Source organism: Trifolium pratense, linkage group LG4 (genome assembly GCF_020283565.1).
Source record: "Trifolium pratense cultivar HEN17-A07 linkage group LG4, ARS_RC_1.1, whole genome shotgun sequence".
NCBI lineage: Eukaryota > Viridiplantae > Streptophyta > Magnoliopsida > Fabales > Fabaceae > Trifolium > Trifolium pratense.
Window position 1 is genome coordinate 23078197 of NC_060062.1, and position 25822 is coordinate 23104018.

Below are 25822 nucleotides of genomic sequence, written 5' to 3' on the forward strand. Positions count from 1 at the left end.
AAAAGTGAAAGTGTAACTAATTGCTTCTTAAGCAAGTTAGTTAGTTTGTTAGTGAAGTTTGTTAATAGAGTTTGTTAGAGTCAGTTAGATTTGATTTACCTAGGTTGTTAGAGTGTGTTAGAGTCAGTTAGGAAGTTGTTAGTTGGTTAGGGCCTAAGAGAATCATCAACTATTGTGATGATCTAGTATAAATAATTGGCTCATGATTAGTGATTGTAATCAACTACTTTTCCCCATTGTGGATGAATAAAACTGATTCTATTTTTCCCTAATCATCATCTTCTTCTTCTTCCTCTGTTAAACAAGTGCTTTTCTTCCTTTCCATTCATTCACCATTGTTGCAGCAACAAGGATTGTAGATCCTGCAGAAACTGTGCTCATTGGCTTGGCCAAAGTGACAGTGCAGCGCGCGCGTGTTTCCTTGATTGCTTGCTTGCTTGCTAGGCCTGTGCAGGCCAAAGTGATCGAAGCCTAGCTTCAGCTGCGCCAACAGTAATCACAATTAACAAAATACATAAGAAAGGAATCAAGAAGTTATGATATAAACTACTCTCCATAACCTCGAGGTGTTGATGAACTACAAATTGAGATTTAGATAAGATATTATTGATCTCAGTGTTATCAATAATCATAATATGATTATGTGACTGAATTTAGCTAAGATAATGCTGATGTTATTGTTAGCACCCACACAAACATAAATTATAATTGCGGTCTAATTTAGTGATCACAATTTAGATAAGATAATGTTAACTTTACCAACTGACACCAATGTACTTCGTAATTATAGTATCATTGAGTGACTAAATTTTGGCACATGATAAAATTGTATTCAACGAAGAAAAAAATTAAATGCACTCTTATACAATTTTTGTGTTGCAAGTAACTATTTCTTTTTTACGCACAAGTAACTTTTTTTCTTTTTTCTTTTTTGACACCCCGAAGCCTACATGCAGGACCACTAGTCATCAACGAAGTGACTAAACATACCTACCATTAACGGACTTTACAGACATTCAACTTTCTATTCTCTTTCTCGACTAGAGGGCTTTCCCTCACATCTTACTCTTTATTATAGAAGGTTCGACACTTTCTATCCAATACGGGGGGCTTTATTCAATACCAACACACCTCTCTTAGTCGAAAGAAGATCAACTGAGTCAGTATAAGTTTTTCCTAAAAAAACTGAAGGGAAACAAAAACAATTCCCTCCGTAAAAGAAAAAAAATTTCCCTAAATATTTGGCGCTTCTTTTTTCCCATTCCCTCCACGTCACCCAAATCACTTCACACTAAATTCCACAGCTGTAGCGCACGGCTTATCCTTCGCACCCCCCAAAACACGCTAATATACAAAAGTAAAAACCAGAAAAGCACCATTTTCAACTTGGCTACTCCATTCTCCAACTGAACTCTCTCAGGTAACGTTTTCTCTTCATCTCCGAGATCAATCCCGTTCATCGCTTTCACTCCTTCACACGTTCACTCTTCTCTATCGTAATTTCTCTATAGCGTTTTTCTTCTCATTTTCGTTGTAAAACCGTTTGAAACCCTAAAACGATTTCGGAAATGGTTTTGACTTGAATTTCTTGTCCAGCTACTTGATTTTGAAGCTAAATCGTGAAGGAACACTTTGTTCCTTTGTCTCCACCACGATTTTTCATAGTTTTCTGATTTTACAGCCAAATTTACTTCTGCGTTGTTTATGAGTTTACTTTTGCTTCACTGATTCTGTGAATATATGCTGAATCGTTAAGTAACACTTCGTTCTGTTGCTTATGAGTTTACCGCCAAAATTGCATCTGCGTCGTTTACGAGTTTACTATTACTTTACTGATTCTGCGAATATGCTGCTATATGTGTATATCATGAAGAAAGTGATTTTTGAATTCTGTTGGCATTTTTGATTCTGATGTTACAGTGGCTTTCTGAATGTTGAGTTTTCTGATTCTGTTGTTAGTCCGTGAAGGAACACTTATTTCGGTTGTTTTGAGCATGATTTTATGATCTTACGGCCAAAATTACTTCCGTGTCGTTTATGAGTTGATTCGTGGATATATGCTGATTCGTGGATATATGCTGATTCGTGGAGGAAAACTTTATTCCGTTGTTTCGAGCATGCCATTTCATTGTTTTTGGACTTTACTGCCAAAATTACTTCTGCGACCTTTATGAGTTTACTATGGCTTCACGGATCCTGTGAATAAATGCTGATTCGTGAAGGAACACTTTGTTCCGTTGTTTTGAGCATGATTTTTGGTCGTTTTCTGATCTTACCTCCAAAATTACTTCTGTGTCGTATATGAGCTGACTACTGCTTCACTGATTCTGTGAATATATGCTGATTCGTGAAGGAACACTTCCTTCTGTTGTTTTGAGCATGATTTTTCGTCGTATTCTGATTTTACCACCAAAATTACTTCCGTGTAGTTTATGAGTTTGCTATTGCTTAACTGATTCTGTGAATATATGCTACTATATTTGTATATCATGAAGGATGTGATTTTTGACTTCTATTGTGAATTTTTGAATTGAGAGTTTTCACATATATACTGCTGCTTTGTTCAAGAAAGCACATGTAATATTTTGGATTATATTATGCTTATGGAAGTTTTTTTGTTTGCTTTTGTAGGTTTGGTTATGATAGCTTCAACATGTTCATTAAGCAGGTAATTAGTTTTGAAGTGCTTTAATACATTTTTTTTTAATTTGCATTTACTTCTTTAATACTATAACATTTGGTTAAATTTTTTTTTTCGTATTTCAACTTTTTTCTTCTTTGATATCCTTTATATTGTTGCTTTTTGGAGTTGGTTTTTTGCTAAATGGACTTCTGATGTACTTGTGTATTTTTTTTAAGGTTGTGATTGAAGGTTTTAAGAGTTACCGAGAGCAAATTGCCACAGAGGATTTTAGTCCTAAAGTTAATTGTGTTGGTAATAGTTTTATTGAAAAGCTTTTAGATGATTTCTTCTATTGATTCAGCATAGTCCTTTGGAATGCACGATTTGGGCATTTTATTCATGACATGTAAAGTATGAAGTTGATACAATGTGAAATGGATTTAGTCAAGTTCTGTTTGTGGACATCATAGCTTGTAGAAACCTATTAGTTTTTTTGATAATTATGGATGATGTTTGTCGACATAGTTTGTATATATATTTTTTAAACAGTTGCATATAGATATACATATAGTATTACTCTTTGTAAAATGGAAACTCTTTCCTATGTTATGATCTATTCTATAATTCTTTTTCTTTTTAAAGATGAAAGGGAATTTTTCTAAAAAGGAAGAGTAGCACAAATGTTGACAGTATGGTATTGGCTCAAGAACATACGGCTTATTCCTTTGTCTCAAGAAACATAAATATTCATTACAAAATAATAGCCTGCCAATTCCTTTGTTTAACCAAGGAATATGTCTTAAACAATCCACTATCTTAACACCATGAAGAAGTTAAAAAATTAAAACACATATCTATCCCATATAAGGTGCAGCAGTTGTTATTTATCTCGAACCATAACAATGCGTAGCCGCAAAATCTGCACATTTCCCTGCACATTTCCATAAAGCATTGCCATAAATTCTGCAATGGCTTTGGAGAGCTGCTTTATGTAGATATAGTATCAGAACATGTAGGAATGATCACTAGTATTAGAGAGTGCTTTATTAAGATTGTAATTCTGGAGTATTGGTTGAGAAGTGCATGGCTAAATCTTTATCAGAAAGTGCTTTATTAAGATTGTAATTCTGGAGTAAGCCATATGTTTTTTATTCTAACGAATATTATTATCCAAAATCCAAAGGCAAGACTGCCCTTTGGAACAAAGCTTTGATTCCATTACCTAATTGGGGCTACTGAAAGTAATTCTGTTTGGAATATGAGTGAGAGTAGGGTTTACTAAAAGAAGATTTACTAGCTAAACTATTTCTGTGAGGGTGGCTTGCGAAAAATAATCCTATTTGGAAAGTACATTCTTTGTTCACTACATTCTCTTCATTTTCATTACTACTTTATACTCTGATGATTCTTCCTTTTGTTTATTTCATCTAATTTATTGTGAACTTGTTTCAAAATGTCATTTTGCATCTTTCCAGTTTAGGTCAAATTAATGTGCCTCAGTTGTATTTCTTAATAACATCAATAATATCTGTTTGCTCATTTTTTTTGCAGTTGGTGCTAATGGATCTGGCAAAACAAATTTTTTCCATGGTAAGAAAATTGCCATTTCCTGTGCCGCTGTACTTATTACGTGACTAAGTTTTATTCTTTTTGAAGTAGCTGAAACTGGATCACTCATCTTGAATTTGATACCCATTTCCCCCTTGTCTTTTGTATCTAGCCATTCGTTTTGTGTTGAGTGATCTCTTTCAAAACCTACGCAATGAGGATAGGCAGGCACTGCTCCATGTATGGCACAATTCATACCTCCTTTTATATATTTATGCTTCTGTTTCCTACCCAGGACTAATCAATTGTAGAATTTGACAATGCTCAAATGTATTTTTCTCTTTACAGGAAGGGGCTGGACACTCAGTTTTATCTGCATTTGTGGAGATTGTGTTTGATAATTCAGACAATCGTATCCCGGTAATATGTTGAAAATAATAGTTTCATTTCTATTAATAGACAAGGAGGATTATGTTCCACTTTTATGAAGTTCGTTTGCTTTAATTACATTATTAAAAAAAAAAATCACTTATGTATGTTTTGTAATTTGATTAATGATATGGTTCTCCTGGGTTAGTCAAAGTTTTTATAAAAGTTTCTGATACAATTTCATTTGTTCAGAACTTGCTTTATATTAAATATCCTTTTATCTAAGTTGTCTGCAAAATGTCTTGATCAGTGCTTGGCAATGTACTTTTTACATTGTTCCCCAATATCTCTCTTTTTTCTTTTTTTATTATTCAAGTTCTTTATCTTTGATAACCACTTATTTGCAAAATCTGCTCATGTACTTCATCTTGGTATCTATTTGTGTTGGTGAATAGGTTGACAAGGAGGAAGTGCACTTACGTCGGACGATCGGTATGAAAAAGGATGAATATTTTCTAGATGGAAAACACATAACGTGAGTGTAATAGATTAAGTCATAGAGCACGTACTATACATTCATATTTATATAAAATTAACATTTTTTCTTATGCTCTTTGGTTATTTGAGTATTTATTTACCCTATATCCTAAAGAAAGATGTTAAATAATTTGCAGAAAAACTGAAGTGATGAATTTACTGGAAAGTGCTGGGTTCTCTCGCTCAAATCCATATTATGTTGTACAACAAGGAAAGGTATTGGTGGATGCCGATGGTGCTATGGTTCGGTGTTTTAAATTGTTATGTTGATAAACTTTGAAGTAATGACTAAACCTGCTCATTTCTTGCTCTTGCCTAGATAGCATCCCTAACCTTGATGAAAGACTCTGAGCGATTGGATTTACTGAAGGAAATAGGTGGTACTAGAGTTTATGAGGAGAGGCGTCGTGAAAGTTTGAAAATAATGCAGGATACAGGCAAGTCTTTCCAACATTTTTTTTTTAATTTATGATTTTTTATGTTTATTTTCATGTTATAGATGTTATTATCATGTGTTTTACTGTGAGACAGGTAACAAAAGAAAACAAATTATCCAAGTTGTACAGTATTTAGACGAGAGGTTGAAGGAACTAGATGAGGAGAAAGAGGAACTTAGAAAATACCAGCAGCTTGACAAGCAGAGAAAATCCTTGGAATATGCCATATTTAACAAAGAAGTTCAAGATGCTCAGCTAAAACTTGCAGAGGTTATCTATATAAAAATGTTTCCACATTTATAATCATTTGAGTGATTTTTTACCGTGTTTTATTTTTGAATTTCTTTCTTTCTTTATGAATGAATTATCAATTACTTCCATTTTGGTGATTATATGTTGTTTTTGTTAATTCTTGATGCATGGTTCAAAATCAATACTGAGATAAGACGACAAATGTTATAACAAATTCTTATGAAGTCCTCATTTTTGTTTTCAATTAATATTTTGCTTGGGCGTAGCTAAATAGATAGCAAGTACGTAAGTACTTGAGATACCTCCAGCAGATACACAATTGTCAATTGTTAGACTCAAAGAGTGCACAGACAAATGGGAAGTTTTAATGATAACAATTCTGGACTAAACCAGAAATAGAATGCAGTTTACTACCTACCATAATAATAACTGCCACCCGTACCTATAGAAATGAAACACACATAACTGTCCTAACATCTATCTGTCTAATAAAAATAACTGTCCTAGCCGCTTCATAAAATAACTGCCATCCATACACATAACTGTCACCAGTAATTCCTTTTTTATTTGGATATAAACTTTCTAAGGGGTGCTGTAGACTGGTCTGTCTTCAATTTTCCTGAATGGCAGAGGAAAGTAATGGCCTTGGTAAAAGTAGAAGCGAAACAATGTTATCGATAGAGATGGCAGACCCTGGCCGAAGTCCATACATCCGACCTTTTAAGCTTCCGCTTCTGCTATAAAGGCCATGGTGCTGCCATCCTTCACAAATTGGCGATAACGGTTGTGAAGAAATCCGCCAGTGCAAATGGCCATGGCTGGCATTTGACAACACTGGAGCTAGTTCATGTAGAGAGTAAAATGCACTTGCCATTATAGTAATATCAAATTAATGATCTACCAACTTAGTTGACATCTCTAATTTTGTTATGTTTCAGAGAGAGCAGACTACTAAAAACATTTGTTTCTCAGAGCAAGATTTAGGGCAAGTCTTCCACCTCATTCATACCGAAATCGTCTGCTCCTTTGTCTTTTGGCCGTCTACTCTGTCACTCCTCCTTTTCTCTCTTTAATTGTCTCATCTCTATTTCATCCCCGTTCATTCCCAATCAGCCTAACATCCGCGACTCCTTTTATCCCTACTATGAACTTTGTAAAATGCTCTGAAATATTCAATGCAATTATTTGCAGTTTATAATTCTGCACACTAAATTTTTGTTGTTGGTCTTTATAGATTAATAAAAAATTAAGATGTCAAATTTATATTGCTATACTCTTCTAGACATTTTTAATTCTGGTTTTACTATATTGGATTTCTGATGCCTGGAGGTAAATGACTGCTTCCTTGTTTTAGATAGAAGCAGCTCGGACCAGGGTTTCTGAAATATCAGCTAAGAAGTATAATGAGGTTCTTGATGCCCAGGAGAAATCCAAAGATTTGGAAAATAAATTGAAAGATATAACAAAGGAACATCAAAACTTTATCAAAGAAAAAGAAGTTATTGAAAAGCAACGAGCAACAGCATTAAAGAAGCATACAGAGCTTGAGCTTGATGTTAAAGACTTGCAAGAGAAGATCTCTGGAAATGTCCATGCCAAAGTATTATTCTAATGATGATATCATGTGATGAGTTCTAGTTCTTTTGAATGGGGTAGTTCTGTTCATGATTTATCTTTTACCCACATGGTTTCAGAAAGATGCTGCCAAACAATTGAAGATACTTCAGAATGAAATACAAGAGTCAATGAATGAACTGGACAAAATCAGTCCTTCATATGATGATCTAGTTCAGAAAGAAAAAGACATTACTAAGCGGTATGCTTGGTTGTACTTGTCGTACTAATTTGTTAGATAAATATAATTTATCTTTCACATATTTGTACAACATTTTTATTCTAATCTTATTTTTTACAAAATCATGAATTGTAGAATAATGGAGCGCGAGAAGAAACTCAGTATACTTTATCAAAAGCAAGGACGTGCAACACAATTTTCAAGTAAAGCTGCTCGCGATAAGTGGCTTCAAAAGGAGATTGATGATCTTGAACGGGTGCTCTCTTCAAACACAACACAGGCAAGAATTCATTTAATGGCACAAGTTATTCTGAATTATACTGTTTTTCCCTTGACACATGGAATTATCAGCTTTTCATTAGGCTGTTGACTCATTTTTTATTAATTTTAGCTCAATAAACAGAAATCACATCTTTGAGTTCCGTTGCATATATATTTTTTTGCATAATGGATCAATATTATTTGATAATAGAATGAAAGAAGTATAAGATCAGGGGATATGATACCCCCCTGGAATGGACTTCAACTTGCAATTACTATTACAAACAATATCATATAAGCTTATCTATCACCGTAAATTCAATCAAGGAACCCATATAATATTGTTGGCTAAAGGTGTCAATACCACCAAAATATAACAGTTTCTCCCAGAGGCACAGATACTTTCACTTTTATTCAAGATGTATTATTCTAATTTATAATCCTCTTCACTGTCTGCTTTATTGCAATATTGTTGCGTTTCCTGACACTGCGGGTCAGTTTGGTCTTGCTGCTGTTTATTGTCCCTGGGGAATATATGTTTCAATGAAATGCAATTGAACTTTTTCAGAAAGTTTTATGCTTATTATTGATTAAGAACCAAAAAGCAGACGCCATCTAACTCTTGCTTTTGAAGTCTACTTTGCCTCTGATTGTGAAAAGCTACATTCCTAAACTACTGCCAATTTCTTATAAGAGGCTTTTTAACAATTGGCCACCAGACACTTGAAATTTGTTACTTGCTCTTATAATGATAAGAAGCATATTAGTAAAAGTAATCTCTAACTCTGCTAAATGGAAGTTTTTATGTAGACTAGTTAATAAGAATTGGGTTATATACGTAGACTTTTCATTTTTTCCCACATCCTAAATCCCATGTGAAGTTCATAAATCTTATTGGCTGTTGAGCCATGTGATACTTGTGTTATTAAGATTGATTGATATATTAAATTTTGTTGACCGAGTATTTTATGAGGTAGTGGAACTTTGAGTATCATTCCCTGATATATGATCAATCAATGTAGTCAATAGTGTGCTATGGCGTTGCGGCCGCTGGTCCAAATAGCGGCAGGCGGCAGTTGCAGTGAGATAGCTCCAAACCTCAGAATAATATAAAAACTCTAAAAATCCCGTCAGAATTATTCATCAAGGATTTTTGGTTGGGATATTATAAATATTTTGCAATTCTAAAACACCAAAGTAGTGTGACCACCTCAGCTAGTTGAGTTTTCATTTATTTATTTATATAGTTTAAATGATATATATTGGATAAAAGTGTCAAAATAAAGGTCAACCTGCTTTCCACTATCATTTTATAGTGTTTTTGGGGTTGGCTGCTGTGCTAAACTATATGTGATTTGTAACACTGGTCAATACCTCTTGGCCCTTACCATTGTCTTTTACTGTTACAGAAACTTTGGTCTCTCCTACTTCTCTTTCTTTCTTGTTTTTGATTCTTGTTTTGCGGCACAGGAGAAAAAGCTGATGGAAGAAATTGAACGGCTTAATGATGAAATGCATGGCTGTGATGAGAATATCAATAGCCGTCGAACAAATATTACTACTTTGGAATCTCAAATTGCCAGGTCTCGTGAAGGGTTTAATGATTATAAAGTAGAAAGAGACAAGCTTCATGATAAGAGGAAGTTCGTATATCTTGTCTTCTTGTGTGATGCGCATGTATGTTTTTGATTTCAATTGTCAAATGAGATATTTCTTATGCTTTGATATTGTTATATTATAGGTCCTTATGGAACCAAGAAAATGAACTTACTGCTGAAATTGATAAACTGAGAGCAGAAGTTGAGAAGGCTGAAAAGAGTCTAGATCATGCAATTCCTGGTGTGAGTAGCCCATCTTAAAAGCTTTTTTTTATCTGGTATTTCTGAGGCATTGCACCTTTCACTACGTGTGAGGTACTCTGTGCTTGTTTATTGTATATAATTTAAATGTTTTGTACATACTGTCTGAATTAATACAACATGTGTTCATAGATGTAAATTAATGCCATTCTAAAAATTTATGAATAATCTTGACTTTTCCTATAGTGTTTTTACAACTATCTTTACAATCGATAGTTGCAATATACCTATTATGGGGGGAGGTTGGCATTATTGCACATGCACATCATCACCTTGTTTGTTTGACACTCTACTATAATGTGCAGGATGTTAGAAGAGGGTTGAATTCAGTTCGGAAGATATGCAAAACTCAAAACATTTCTGGAGTTCACGGTCCAATTATTGAGTTGCTGAACTGTGATGAAAAATTTTTCACCGCAGTTGAAGTGACTGCAGGAAACAGGTCTCCCTTTAATTCTTCGAATAAATATGCTCCACCATGTGTTACATTCATAGTGTATTTTTTTCTTTCTTGGAAATGGGGATGGGGTAGATTTGGCACATCCATGACATGTATTTTTATTTTCTTCCTTTCAACTCAATGTTGTTATTGGCCTGATCTCTTTACTGGTTTTATAATTTTACATATTTGGCTTGATGTCTTAATTTAACCACTTTGTTTTAACAGCTTATTTCATGTGGTTGTTGAAAATGATGACAAGTCAACCGAGATAATTAAACATCTTAATCGACAAAAAGGTGGGCGTGTTACATTTATTCCACTTAACAGAGTAAATGCTCCACGCGTCACTTATCCACAGAATTCCGATGTCATACCTCTTTTAAAGAAATTGAATTTTAGACACGACTACACTCCCGCATTCAGTCAGGTTAGCTTCTACTCAAGTGTTGTTCCTTATTTACATATGGGTATATGAGATGGTGTCTTCAGGTGTTATGTAGTAATTAACTTTATTCTAAAATGGTTATCTAGTTTCATAATAACTCTTAGAATTTAGGTTATGTCCAACTCAGCCCTACCAAATTGGTTTGTAAGGTGAAGACTGGAGACTACCCATAACTCATAGGCACATCTCATTCTCATTCAATGTCGGACTCTTAACACGTCCCCCTCACGCCCAAGACTTGACATTTGGAGCCTGACTCAAGTGACCCAATAGTAGTAACCTGATAGCAGGTGGTCCAACAAATCTTGGATAGACTCTAATACCACCTTAGAATTTGGGTTTGAGTCTAACTTGACCTCACAAAACTGGGTTGTATGGTGAGGACACCAATAACTTACATGCACATTGTTAGACCATATCTCATCCAAAGTGGGACTCTTATCAATAATATAATAAATTGATGCAAGTGGAGCAGCATGTTGAGTTAGGACAATGTGATATAAAAGGATTATTGTTTTATTTAGGGGTTATTATGATATTATGATTAGTTTTAGGATTTTCTCTTAATTTAGACAGTTTTCTATTTTTAAAAGTTTATCTATAATAAGTTATATATTGGCGTTGCATATCTTGCTTAAATAAATTTACAACCATTTAAAAATTAGAAGGTATATGTTAGCAACTTGCCCCTTTTCATTTGGACATAAAAACTTTTTTACTATTTTAAACCAGCTTAACTTAACTAAAGGGTAGTTTTGTAAGTTTCATTTAATTGTTTGATAACACAAATATAATAAATCTCCTTTTGCTTTCTCGGAAACTGTTGTGTGCTTATCACTATTGGCTTTGTGCGTGGATGATTATATTGGACCTAACTCATTGTTATGTAACTGGCTTGTAAGGTGAGCGGTGCCTCTCTTTATAAGTTCGTTTTAGGCCGTATCTCTTTTCAATGTCGGATTTTCTAATTGTTCAAAAATGGGTATGTCGGCAGAGAAGTTAACAATCTTATTATGGATGACACATTTAAAAGCAAATAAATCTTAGCAATTAGAAATAAAACAAGTTTAGAGCACTATTTTGGGGGACTAAAAACATATTTAAGCCATCATTAATTTAGAGTGTCCAAGTTTGATTCATAGTAGTATTCTATACCTAGTCTTCAGGCTTTTCAAGGGAATGCCCTTCCAAGAGGAGAACTTCAAACCTAAATATTACTCTGTCTACATCTGTGATGTCATCCTCTTAGACGTGACTTAACAACAATTATGATATTTCCATTAGGTATTTGCTAGAACAGTTATCTGCAAGAATCTGGATGTGGCTTCAAAGGTAGCTCGTACTGATGGTTTGGACTGCATAACACTGGAAGGTTTGCCTGGCTCTTTGCGTGTGTCTGCATAGTGTGGATGGTCAATTTTTTTGTCTTGACAAATTGTTGTCTGTTTCTTTACAGGTGATCAAGTAAGCAAAAAAGGTAGTATGACCGGTGGATTTTATGATCACAGACGATCAAGATTGAAGTTTATGAATATCATTAAGCAGAATGCTGACAGTATTCACATTAAAGAGGAGCAATTGGAGAAAGTTAAATATGAGATACAAGATATCCTTTAATGTTGGTACATAAGCACTTTGTACATTTTCCATTTTTTAGGTAAGAACTCATTCTTTATAAAAAATAAAAAAATATAATGAAAGGAACAAATAAAAGTAAATCTGAGGAGAAACCATTCTTTACCTTCAAATGTTTGAAAGAAATAGCTCTAAGGTGAGAGGAGAAACCATTTGGTGATGTGTACCCAACAGTCATTTTCTTTTTGCTTTTGAATTTTTCCGGTTATGTTATAGGGGTAATACAATTTTTAACATGTATAGAGGGAGATGATATGTTTGTCTATAATTTTCTGTGATTAGCTGCAACTTTTACAAACAAGAATTTCATTACGGTTTTTTCTGGGATCTAGGACATATTCATGGTGCTGTCTTAAATCAAAGTTTTTTATGAATTAAGGCGCATTTTCTTGATAAAATTGCTTTATTAGAAATGTGGCAAGCTGAGGTGAACGAAATAAAAGATTCTACCAGTGTTTTATCACACATAAAGTTGGGCAGAACTTGTTTGTTACTGCCCTTTGTTGGTTCTATAAGCCTTCACAGAAATACTGCATTTCTTTTCTACCCTATTATATGGTTTCATACACTTTGTTCATTCATTGGCGATGATTGCTTTTACTTTTCGATTATTCATTATTTTGTCTTGTGCTAAATTTTTTCTTAAGAGTTACTGATTTGTTTATGACATGGTAACATGAAATACCACATATCCATTGGTTCTGTGATTCATTTTGTGATGCCTATGTTATTTCTTGTCGTAAAGCCATTTTCCCCTATGGTTTTGTTTTCACTGAACTGGTCTCACAGATAGACCAAAAGATTAATGAACTTGTTACCGAGCAGCAGAAGGTTGATGCTCAATGTGCTCATAACAAATCAGAGATAGAAGAGCTTAAGCGGGACATTGCTAATTCTAACAAACAGAAGCCATTATTTTCTAAAGCACTTGCAAAGAAGGTGTCATTGGATTTTTCATATTATACTCAATTATCACTCACCAGCTTCCTTTCTATTGGTAGTTGCTTGTGAGTTTGTTCACTGCTAATTGCTTTTAATCTTTTCCGAAATTGCTTGTAGGAGAAATCACTTGTTGATGTCCAGACTCAGATTGAGCAGCTTAAGGCTAGCATTGCTATGAAAAAAACTGAGATGGGCACAGAGCTCATTGATCATTTAACACCAGAGGAGAAAAAACTATTGTCAGATTTGAACCCTGAAATCAAAGATCTTAAAGAGAAGCTTGTTGCTTGCAAGACTGATCGCATTGAGGTTATTGCGGGATTATTTTAATGTTCATAATGTGCAAAGGGCCCTTCGTCACCATTTTAACATAAAATTTTGCAGAGTGAAGCACGGAAAGCAGAGCTGGAAACTAATCTAACCACTAATCTCAGGAGAAGAAAACAAGAGCTGGAGGCTGCAATCTCATCTATTGATGCTGACTCTATGGTGATTGATGCCGAGTTGAAGAGTCAGGAACTTAGTGATGCTAAAATATTGGTTGATGATGCATCAAATCAGCTTACAAGTGAGAACTCCAGCCAACACTGTCTTTTATCTATAACTTGATGCTCAAATTATTGTTCCTTGATTGACCCATTTTCTTGCTCAGGAGTTTCTGAAAGTATAAATAACCGAACCAAGCAAATTGCAAAGATCAAAGATGACATGAATAAATTGAAGGTATTGCTCTTTTAAATTGATTGATGATTATGCGTTGTTGGTCCATAATGACGAAGTTATTTGGCTGCAGTCTTTGGAGAGCGAGTATGAGAGAAAACTTGAGGAAGATGCTAAGGAATTAGAGGAGATGCTGAATAAAAAGAATACATATTCTGCTAAAGAAGAAGAATATACCAAAAAAATAAGGGAACTGGGCCCATTGACATCAGATGCTTTTGACACGTAAGGCTTGCCTTGCAGCTTTTTTTTTACTTCTCTTACTTTTTTGTGTGTAGAAGATTTATTTTCTCAGAGGGATACAATTAAAGACATGATATTCTGAAAAGAAATGGAATGACAGTTAAATTATAGAGAAAGCACTAAAGCAACCCATTTTCTTTACACATGTCATTAATCTATGTAAACATTCCATTAGCAACATTTCATTCTCACTTCAAAGTTGATAGCGTATGCTTCTTAAGAAGGCCTTGTGCTAAGAAAAAGGCCTTTTGACTGCAAAGGCATATTTTCCTGAAAAGCACATTCCTGTTCACTCCATTGTCATTTTAATGTGGCACGGCTAATCCTTGCAGTTGCACCTATATAGACAGAAATGTGATTACACATGATTTTTCTCTACTTATCCATATATTGGTTGTGTTTTATATTTTTTAATGAGTATTTGCTGTATACATTTTTATATTTTTTTGTTATAAACTTGATTACTTTGAGTTGATATTTTAAATGTTTCATCAAGACATAGAGTTGTTACAGTTTATTGTTTCTGCATATGTTTCATCAAGATATAGAGTTGTTACAGTTTATTGTTTCTGCATTATAGTTTACTATTTTCTCTGTACTGTGGTTTTTGCTAACTGGAGTTGACTCTTTTCCTTTTATAATTGGACATGATAGTTACAAACGGAGGAATATTAGAGATTTGCAAAAAATGCTGCACAGGTGCAATGATCAATTGCAACAGTTTAGTCATGTCAACAAGAAAGCACTGGATCAGTACATCAATTTTACAGAACAGCGAGAAGAACTTCAAAAAAGACAAGCTGAACTTGATGCAGGAGATGAGGTATCCTGTCATTACAGTTAAGGAAGTCCTTCATAATTGTTTCTGAAAATATAAAAATTCTTCGATGGGCAAATTTGGCAATCGGGTATTGCTGGTTCTGCACTTTATTATCTAAAGGTTTTCGAACAATTGATTTGTCATGGCTGTAAATGTTGTTGCATCTTTGTGTCCATGAAGTCAGTCTTGTTGAACACTCACCTCCATGTGGATTGTGGAATAACCTCTTTTTGCGATATTTTCTCAGTTTCCATTTTCTGTTGTATCATGTCCTGAAGTGTAGTATTAATGTGATTTTTGTTTTAAGCTTGGGTTTGAGTGTAGGACTGATTCAATGCCAACTTTTGTAGTATTGTATGCAACATTTTTAAATTGTTTGACTTTTTTTGCAATTACGTAATGGCAGAAAATCAGAGAGCTAATATCAGTGCTAGATCAACGGAAGGATGAATCAATAGAACGCACTTTCAAAGGTGTTGCAAGGCATTTCCGAGAAGTATTCTCGGAACTTGTACAGGGGGGACATGGTCATCTGGTTATGATGAAGAAGAAGGTTTGTGGATATTAAATAATGTTTTAGCTTCTCCCATTAGTTCTTGTGATTGCATTGGATAAAAAAATATCGTGATTTATAACTATAAAACATCCTATAAGGAGTGATATGAACATAAAATTAAAACTCATCAATACTAAAGACTACGATTATTCTAATATTCCCCGACAAAATATTTTTGACATTAATTTTTTTATGTTTTAATGTCAAACTATTTTCTAGCTCCTGCTTGCATGTGGTGGTTGTGTATTGCTTTATTTCTATGTATCTACAAAATTTGTGAATCGCCAGAGATAAATTGATGTTTTATCTTTGTTACTGTAACTCATGCAATGGTATGTCTATGTTTTATTTCCTTTCCCTCAGGATGGCGATCATGATGATGATGATCAAGACGAGGATGGTCCTCGGGAAGCAAATCCAGAGGGGAGAGTAGAAAAGTACATTGGAGTGAAAGTGAAGGCAAGTGGATTCAACTTTTGCTTCTTTATTTTTAGGCTTAATTGCAATTTTGGTCCTCCTATTTTAAAATTCGACAGTTTTGGTCCCCCTATTATAATTTTTAACTATAAATTGGCAATGTGATATATTTTTGACGACGCGGGATGCGATCCAATGATGAGAAAATATCAACATCGATGAAATTGTAAGAAAAATCCTTCATAAAGTTAATTTAAAACACATTGTATCACCATATTTTAGACAAAGTATGTGGTAGGGGGACCAAAACTGTCGAATTTTAAAATAGGGGGACCAATTCTGTAAAATAGTGAAAATAGGGGGATCAAAACTGCAATTAAGCCTTATTTTTATGTAATGTTTGTACCACAATGTATGAGGTTTTTGTTTTTGAATGTTAGAGTCAGAAAATGGCACCTTGAAGGATATTAATATTCATGTCTAGAGATATATTTTCAGTTCTTTTGTTTGCTGGCGGGCATTTGGAGAGAATTACATTCAATAGGTAGCACATCCAAATAAAAAGTAAAATTTGATACCATTCAACAAATGTGTCCTGTTCCATGATCCTTTACTGATTGTAATGTCCACACATGTGTTCTCTCTACTACATTTTGGTTGGGGGTGTGGGCTTCTTCCTGCATTGCTCCAAAAAGCCGAAGGATTGTAATCCTACTACCTGATATTCCTAGACATGTTTATACCTTGCAGGTCTCTTTTACTGGACAAGGGGAAACACAGTCCATGAAGCAGTTGTCGGGGGGTCAAAAAACTGTTGTTGCCCTTACACTTATTTTTGCTATACAGAGATGTGATCCAGCGCCGTTTTATCTATTTGATGAGATTGACGCAGCATTGGATCCACAGTACAGAACCGCTGTAGGAAGTATCCATTTCATTATTTTGGATGTTATCTTGTCATGCCAAATGTCTGTTCTTGAATTTCGTCATCTGTTTACTGCATGCTGCATCTGCACTTCATAAAATGTTGCATTACATATTAGAGATGTTATCTTTTTGTAAGAAGCACACACTTCCTGACTTAGTATAGCTACGCATGGTTTGAATGGAGAAATACTTGGAGAAATGATATTTGACAAGATATATGGTAGGATATTAGGTTTTTTTTTTTTTTTTTTATAAGCGGTAGGATATTAGGTTTCATTTGCTCCATGTCAGTGGTAAAAGTAAAAGGCATTGGTTATTATTAATTTATTACTGTTATATGGACTTCTTGTGATGTTAAAAATTTGTTCATGGTTGTGATATTCTGAGTGACATCTAGATTTCCTTGTATACTGTTGTTTCTTTGGAGATCCTTGACTTTCCATAGATATGATCCGGCGCCTGGCAGACATAGCAAACACTCAATTTATCACGACAACGTTCCGTCCAGAGCTAGTAAAAGTTGCCGACAAGATATATGGAGTGACACATCAAAACAGGGTCAGCCGTGTTAATGTTATATCTGAGGATCTTGCTCTAGAATTCATTAATCAGGATCAGACGCAAAATGCTGAATAAGGTAACATTATAACTTCAATATTTCTCTTTCCGATGTTTATAACTGTGATTAATCCTAGCCACTCTTTTTTGGGGCCAGGAAAAACAGAAGTAACTTGTATTCATGTGCTTGACAGGCCTGACTCTTAATTTTTCTGGCAAAAAGATAAACTGAATTTGTTTTTGAACCTATTCGTTCCATTTTTAAAATTCAACATAAACCATTTTAGTCAAATAAAGATTTATGTTCAATGCTGAATTGTTATTATTTAATTGTAAAGAAAAGTTATTATTTACTGTTTAGTGGGTTTACATTTTTGTTCTTCTTGTGTTTCACTATTAATAAAATGAAACCTTTTCACTTTATTTTTTATTTTCAAAGTCATGTAGTAAACATAAATATTGAAAACAATAGATTTTTTGTTTTTACCGTTTCTTGGGGTGAATATTTAGAAGTAGGAAACAAAAAAAAAAAACAATATTGTAATGCAACATGTAAACAAGGCTTGATTGTTGAAATCAAACAGCTCTCAAGTCTTCTATTGTTGATTTCTTAAGTTTTTTTGACAGGGTTGTTGATTAATATGGTTATTAACTTATATATATATATATATATATATATATATATATATATATATATATATTAAAATTCAATTGCGACAGGATAACCTTGCATCTTCATGTTAAATCAATCTATTTTTAATAACCAGTGAAACACATATTGAAATTACTTGATACTGTTGACACATTCTATTTTTTATTGTATTTTTGGACAAGTATATTTTCTTTTTATGTTTTGATTTGAAGTGGGTGTTTATGTATTATTAGGTGTTTATATCGTCCAACTGGTCCTCTCGGCTCTCGGAACCCTTCACTATCAACAGCTCTGTTGTCAAATTCTCTCACTGCATTTGTGTGAACTGGTGTGACTACAACGTAGGTCTTAGTAATTCAGAAGCTTGATGACCCTTATTTTTTCTGTACAGCTTTTTTTTAATGTTAATATCATGTGCTTACCGTGGTAACCATAGAGCCATGCTGAAGATCTTAGAAGATTGGTTGATAACATTCCAAACGTTTACCGTCGGGAAGATCTTAGTATATATATTTGACTTGAATCCGTTTCATATGCAAAAATGTAAGGCTGAAAAAATCAATTTATTGGTACATGTTTGATTTGAAGAGTGTTTAGGATACAAGACAAAGGATGAAACAGGATAAAAATGATACTTATGTTAACACTGTCAAAAACTCTTCTCAACGTTTTCTAATTAATTAAAATTTAAATGGGTTCCACTAGATTTATGTGGGTGTTGTATGATTTAGAGAGATCTATGGAAGTGTTTGATTAGAGTGGGTTGAAAACAATGATAAAAATAATAAAAGAAAAAACAAAACAGGAAAACAATGTCCCCATTTATACAAGTACCCTTTTTAGTTAGTGGTATTTTCTTTTTTAAAATTTACAGCCACTGGAAGAGATGCATGTTCCTCCTCTATATTCAGATTGTCAACTTCATAATGGACACGAATAACATGACACTACATTCATTGTAACTTGTAAGTTATCCACTTTTTTTTTCTAACCTATTTCACTATATCAAAATTTAAAACAAATAACTTTTTATGTATTTGTGAAACACATTTATCGTCCTTCGATAACTTTTTATTAAGCGTAGTCTGATACCAATTAACTGTCCATGTTATCTTCATGTGTGGATATAATTTTTATTGGCAACATCTTTTTAGCTTTAAAAAACATTGCGATTATTGATAATTTTTTTAGCTTTAAAAGCATGGTGCATCTCATTCATTCAACTAGCTTTAAAAAATGGACTACAAAATTTGATCGTTTTTTAAAGACTACAAACTTAATTAGAAGTCAATAACTTATTTGATATAACAATCAGTGCGGTTCCATCCATATTTAAAATAATATTTCTTATGAGTTCCATTTTTTCTTTTACATTTTATTTTGATGAATTCTTAAAACAGTTGATTACATAGTTACTTACAAATACATTTTACCAAGTTCACATATACCCTTTTCACGATATATGTGGAAATCAATTATCAATTTCTTTGGTTGAAAGAAGACAAGCATAATCATTGACATGATAAGGTTTAGCAAACAACTTTTTATTTTTTGAATAATCAGAAAGAGAAAGATATAGGACCCTACACTGAAAGAGAAAACTACAACCAATAAAATTCTAATGGCATACAGAAGGAAACACAACTGTGGTGGAGGATCATTCTCCACTCCACGACAGACCACAGACTATCCCTTATGACCAAGATTTCCCATTCACATTGCAACTCTACCAAACAACTTTAATATGTTATGTCAATTAAAAACTGTACAATCATGGCCACAATCATATCAACAAGATGAGAATTAAATGAACTAGAGAGATCATACAAGGAACATAAACATGAATGAGGTTAGCATGTAGTTTCCTTGTCAGTTCCTCAAGTTAGTTCAGTTTTAATTTCTTAGTAGACACCTCAAACAACAAAACAATCTCATTCATCAGTACTAAATTTTTTCATTGGAATGTGATAAGGTAAGTGCTACTTATTCTGTTGAAAGTTGCAACCTACAACCTTGACTAATAAATGACATATAGAACTAGTTTTAGCAGTAGAATTGCTACCCTCTTGTTATTGACTATTTCCTTCTTGCATGGTGCTACTACTCTTACCTCTGATGGGTTGACTCTGTTGTTATTGATGAGAAAGTGGACTTCTGTTCCTCCTCACATCAATTCTAGCTGGAATTCTTCTGATTCCAATCCATGTTCATGGGTTGGTGTTCAATGTGACCATACCCATAACGTCATTTCCCTTAATCTCACTAGTCATGGGATTTTTGGTCAACTTGGACCGGAAATTGGAAACCTTTATCACTTGCAGACCCTTTTGTTGTTGGGTAATGGTTTCTCAGGAAAAGTGCCTTTAGAGTTAAGCAACTGTAGTTTGCTTGAGAATTTAGATCTTTCTGAGAACAGATTTAGTGGAAAGATACCGTATAGTTTGAAAAAGTTGCAAAATTTACAGTTAATAAGATTGTCTTCCAATATACTGACTGGCGAAATTCCAGATTCTTTGTTTGAAATTCCTTCCCTTAAAGAAGTGAGTCTACACAGTAACCTACTTAGTGGTCCTATTCCAACCAATATTGGAAACTTGACAAATCTGTTAAGGTTGTATCTATATGGTAATCAGTTGTCAGGGGCTATTCCTTCATCTCTTGGTAATTGCAGTAAGCTAGAGGACCTTCAACTGTCTTTCAACCGTTTGAGAGGCGAAATTCCAGTCACTATTTGGAGAATTCCTAGTCTTGTGCACATCTTGGTTCACAACAATAGCCTCTCTGGGGAACTACCTTTTGAAATGACAAACCTTAAGTATCTAAAAAATATCTCATTGTTTGAAAATCAGTTCTCAGGAGTCATACCTCAAAGCTTGGGAATCAACAGCAGAATAGTGAAGTTGGACTGTATGAATAACAAGTTCAGTGGTAATATCCCACCAAATCTTTGCTTTGGAAAGAATTTGCGCGAGCTCAATATGGGAAGAAATCAATTTCAAGGTGGCATACCTTCTGGTATAGGAAGATGTGCAACTCTAAGGAGGTTGATTCTCAATGAGAATAGTTTCAGTGGACTTCTTCCCGAGTTTGAAAGCAATTTGAATCTGAAATACATGGACATGGGCAAGAACAATATTAGTGGACAGATTCCATCAAGTTTGGGAAATTGCACAAAGCTCACATACATTAATTTGTCATGGAACAAATTTGTAGGGCCAATACCATCAGATCTTGGAAATCTTGTGAATCTTGTGATTTTGGATCTTGCTCACAACAACTTGGTAGGTCCTTTTCCACCTCAGCTGTCAAATTGTACTAAAATGGATCGTTTGAATGTGGGATTCAATTTCCTAAATGGATCGTTCCCTTCAAGTTTAAGAAGTTGGACAGGCATAACCACATTGGTATTAAGAGAAAATTACTTCACAGGAGGTATCCCGGGGTTTTTGGCAGAATTTAGCAACCTTCGCGAGTTACAACTTGGTGGAAATTTGTTTGGAGGCAAAATACCTCGAACAATGGGAACAATGCACAATCTGTTCTATGGATTGAATTTGAGTGCTAATGGCTTGTCAGGTGACATTCCTGCAGAAATTGGGAAGCTTAAACTGCTGCAAAGTCTAGACATATCCTCAAACAATTTGACAGGAAGTATAGATGCTATTGAAGGTCTTGTTTCATTAATTGAAATCAATATTTCTTACAATCTCTTCAATGGTTCTGTACCAACAGGTCTAACGAAGTTATTGAATTCCTCACCATCTTCATTCATCGGTAACCCTCTCCTTTGTTTCAGTTGTTTGAGTTGCATTGAAACTAGTTTTGTTAATCCATGTGTCTACAAATCAAGTAATCACAAAAGCATCAGTACTGTTCAAATTGTGATGATAGAACTTGGATCCTCGATATTTATTACTGTTGTGATCCTAATAATAATTCGAATTTATTTCCTCAAGATGTCATGTTCCCCACTGGTGATGGTGTTGAAGGCTATGGCTAAATTATACGATTGCTATAATTTTGGCAGAGGAATTGTGCATAAAAGCCAGCAGGGCCGAGAATCGGAAATGGCGTCTGATCTTAAGCAACAGTCTGATATTGAAAGAGGAGCTACACTTAGCCAACAGTCTTACAATGAAAGAGGAGCTGCTCCGGCGTCCGAGTTTAGCAAATGGTCCTATTATATTGAAAAAGGAGTTGGAAGGATTGGAGTCACATATGCTCGAGAATTCAATATCTCAGGCAAAGAGAAGTCGCGTACCCTTAAGGATGTAGTGTTGGAGGCTACTGAAAATCTAAATCAACGGTATATTATTGGCAAGGGAGGACATGGTACTGTGTACAAAGCCATAATTGGTCAACAGATTTTTGCTGTAAAGAAGGTTGAATTTGGACGGAACAAGAAAAAGCGGCTAAGTATCATACGTAATGAAATTGAAGTCCTTGGGATGTTTAAGCATCGAAATTTGTTGAAACATGCAGACTACTGGATTGGTGAGGAATATGGTTTAGTCTTATGTGAATTCATGAAAAATGGAAGCCTTCATGATATTTTGCATGAAAAGAAACCACCACCACCGTTAACATGGAATGTTCGGTGTAAAATAGCTGTTGGAATTGCTCAAGGACTACTATATCTGCATTATGATTGTGTTCCACGAATAGTGCACCGAGACATAAAACCAAAGAACATACTTGTTGACGACAATATGGAGCCTATCATAGCTGATTTTGGCACTGCCCTATGCAAGAAGGTGTTAGAGGATTCTAATAGTCATTCAACAATCCGGAAAATGCTTTCGTCACACGTTGTTGGTACTCCTGGCTATATTGCACCGGGTAATTAACTAACAATTAATGGTGATTTGCACACCCCTTTCATATTTTAGTTATGCAGAATAGTATTCTCTAACATGTTTGCACTGTCCTCTGTCACAGAGAATGCATATGATATTGTGCCGGGAAGAAAGTCGGATGTATATAGCTATGGAGTTGTTTTGCTCGAGCTATTAACCAGAAAGAAACTGTTAGTCCCGTCTTTGAATGATGAGGCAGAGGATACCCCCTTAGTGATCTGGGCTAGATCTGTATGGATGGAAACAGGCAAAATTGAGAAGATTGTTGATCCATACCTTGCAAGTGAATTTTCCAGTTCAGTAGCAATAGCCAAGCAAGTTGCTGCAGTCCTTTCATTGGCATTCCGATGCATAGAGAAGGATCCAGGAAAGAGGCCGAACATGAAAGGTGTTATTAGCATTTATAATAAGAACTTGTTTAAGCTGAGGCGTGATGAGGTTCAATATGTCGATGTGCTTGCAATTAAACTGATGGGAAATGGTAAGTTGCAGGCAGACAAGTTTGTTCGGATAGCTTCTCTAATTGTTCCAAAAATAACCTATTCTTCGCGTAGTTTAATCTTCCTTTCCTCTATCACTGGTCCAATACTCACCAAACCTTTCAACTGGTTTTTCCTTTTACGTTGGGGTCAATATAGGCATCTGCAGAAATCCTTGTACTCACAGACCAAATCATACTACTCTATAACTATAAACACTGATCAAACCGAGGCCACTGTCCAAATTAGTGTATAGTTGTGGCAAAAATTCCAAAGGTAGGCGCCAAAAGCGAATAGAGCACTTCAGAAATTGATGTGGAAAGATGGTGGATTGTATGTGACTGCAGCACATTGGTATTGAGGGAAAATGACTTCATGGGTGGTATACCGGGCTTTTTGGCAGAATTTAGCAACCTTCGCGAGTTAAAACTTTGTGGAATTTTGTTTGGAGGCAAAATTCTTCGATCAATGGGAACATTGCGCAGTCTGTTCCATGGATTAAATTTGAGTGTTAATGGATTGTCAGGTGACATTCCTGCATAAATTGGGAAGCTAAAACTGCTGCAAAGTCTAGACATATCCTCGATCAATTTGACAGGAAGCATAGTTTCTCTTTGAAAGTCTTGTTTCATTAATTGAAATCAATATTTCTTACAATCTCTTCAATGGTTCTGTACCAAAAGGTCTAATGAAGTTATTGAATTTCTCACCATCCTCATTTATGGGTAATCATCTCCTATGTGTTAGTTGTTTGAGTTGCATTAAAACTAATTATGTAAATCCATCCTCATTTATTTCTTCTGTAATGGTTATTATAATTCTAATAAATCTCCATAGAAAGGAATTGAGAAAGGCCTAAAATCTTAAGCAACGGTCTTACAATAAAAGTCGAGGAGGAGGCGCTGGATTCATATATGACTATGAATATGGACCTTCGATCTTAACTGGAGGGAGATGTCTTACATTGTTGAGCGAGTGATGGAGACTACAGATCGAGAACCTAAATGATCGGTATATTATTGACAGAGGAGCACATGGTGTTGTGTACAAAGCCGTGATTGATCAACTGGTTTGTTCTGTAAAGAAGGTTGAATTTGAATGGAACAAGAAAAAGCGTATGAATATCATGCGCAACGAAATTGAAGTCTTAGAGAAGTTTAAGCATCGAAATTTGATCAAATGCTATGGCTGTTGGATTGGAGATGACTATGGTCTAATCTTATCTAGATTCATGGAAAATGGATGCCTTCATGATACCTTGCATGAGAAGAAACCCCCACCACCGTTAACTTGGAATGTTGGGGACAATAACTTTAATAAGACAAAATTATTGATTTAAAAATATGGTTTTATATCTGAAAGATATCAATAACATAAGACAATAACTTTATTTAAAAATATTGTACACTTCATCTAACTCAATAATTTTTAAATCAATAACTTGGAATGTATCTATGTGTACAATAATGGTTTTATATTTTAAGCCCTACTAACAGAAGCAGCACACGAGCCGTTGCCACATAGGGCAATATAATTTTAAGATTATTATTTCGATGTTGATGAGATTCATCAGAGATTGCAACAAAATCCCACGAATGAATATCATAAATCTCGGAATGTGAGATAGAAAAACCAAAAAACCCAAAATAAAGGGTTGAGTAATTTTTTGAAAAAACACTCAAATCCATCGTGCCAATTAGCACTGCATATTGAAGTTTATGATTATTATTATTTTTGAAGTAGAGGTTTATTATTTTTATTGTTCATAAAAGTTGAAAAATTCTTGGATTGAGGGTCATATTAAATCCAAGTATAAAACATCTGTCCATTAGTGATATCTAGAAACATTCTTGGATTGAGAGTCATATCATATCCTTGGATTGAGAGTCATATTCAATCCAAATAATTTTTTATTTTAGCTAAAGTAATTTTCTATTTTGGAGGAGTAACACAAATGTGCGTATGCACGCTCGCATATATGCATATAAACTATTAATTATATACTGAAGACAATATTCTGCTAATTAAATTCGATGTAATTGTACACAGAATGCAATTCTACCTATATTATGCTAATTATTGCTAATACATGGTTCTGGTCATTAGGAATCAAGAATTCCATATAGCATACAAATACATAATTTCTTTCACTAAATCCCTAAAATTTTTCAAATAAGATGAATAACTTACACATCACAATAAAAGATTCTAACAAATTTCCACTTATATATTGTTAATAAAAGTTATTATTATTATTATTGTTAATAATTAGAAAGTAAACTAGCCCTATTTTATTTTTCTGTTTTTATCTATTTTTCTTGTACAATCAAAGTGCTATAGTGGTTTGTACTATAGCACTAATTATAAATTAATTATATATATTGGAATTTATCAGAATATTTGTGTTGATAAAAATTTAGCATTACCACCTAAATTTAGCGTTACCATT

The 25822-nt window shown here is 34.2% G+C and overlaps 2 protein-coding genes across 3 annotated transcripts; both read left to right on the plus strand.

The window, feature by feature from the left end:
* Positions 1 to 1337: 1337 nt before the first annotated feature.
* LOC123921675 (structural maintenance of chromosomes protein 3-like) lies at positions 1338 to 18742 on the plus strand. Of its 2 annotated transcripts, none has more exons than XM_045974313.1 (30): positions 1338 to 1420; positions 2632 to 2668; positions 2860 to 2935; positions 4175 to 4213; positions 4344 to 4411; positions 4520 to 4591; positions 4996 to 5075; positions 5215 to 5293; positions 5397 to 5514; positions 5609 to 5784; positions 7121 to 7366; positions 7461 to 7582; positions 7697 to 7841; positions 9293 to 9465; positions 9564 to 9663; positions 9987 to 10123; positions 10349 to 10550; positions 11853 to 11940; positions 12025 to 12174; positions 12991 to 13142; positions 13263 to 13454; positions 13530 to 13713; positions 13798 to 13868; positions 13939 to 14090; positions 14763 to 14931; positions 15335 to 15481; positions 15848 to 15943; positions 16652 to 16826; positions 17274 to 17465; positions 18272 to 18742. In XM_045974313.1, the coding sequence occupies exons 2-29, from the start codon at positions 2654 to 2656 to the stop codon at positions 17462 to 17464; spliced, it is 3615 nt and encodes a 1204-aa protein (XP_045830269.1). In that variant the 5' UTR covers positions 1338 to 1420; positions 2632 to 2653; the 3' UTR covers position 17465; positions 18272 to 18742. The 2 variants fall into 2 exon arrangements, with proteins under 2 accessions (XP_045830269.1, XP_045830270.1); XM_045974314.1 differs by lacking the exon at positions 18272 to 18742 and adding an exon at positions 17544 to 17567.
* Positions 18743 to 19659: 917 nt separating this feature from the next.
* Positions 19660 to 24119, plus strand: LOC123923736 (receptor-like protein kinase). The gene is made up of 2 exons (XM_045976459.1): positions 19660 to 22877; positions 22977 to 24119. Exons 1-2 carry the CDS (start codon positions 20063 to 20065, stop codon positions 23627 to 23629), a joined length of 3468 nt encoding a protein of 1155 aa, XP_045832415.1. The 5' UTR covers positions 19660 to 20062; the 3' UTR covers positions 23630 to 24119.
* The last annotated feature ends 1703 nt before the right edge of the window (positions 24120 to 25822 follow it).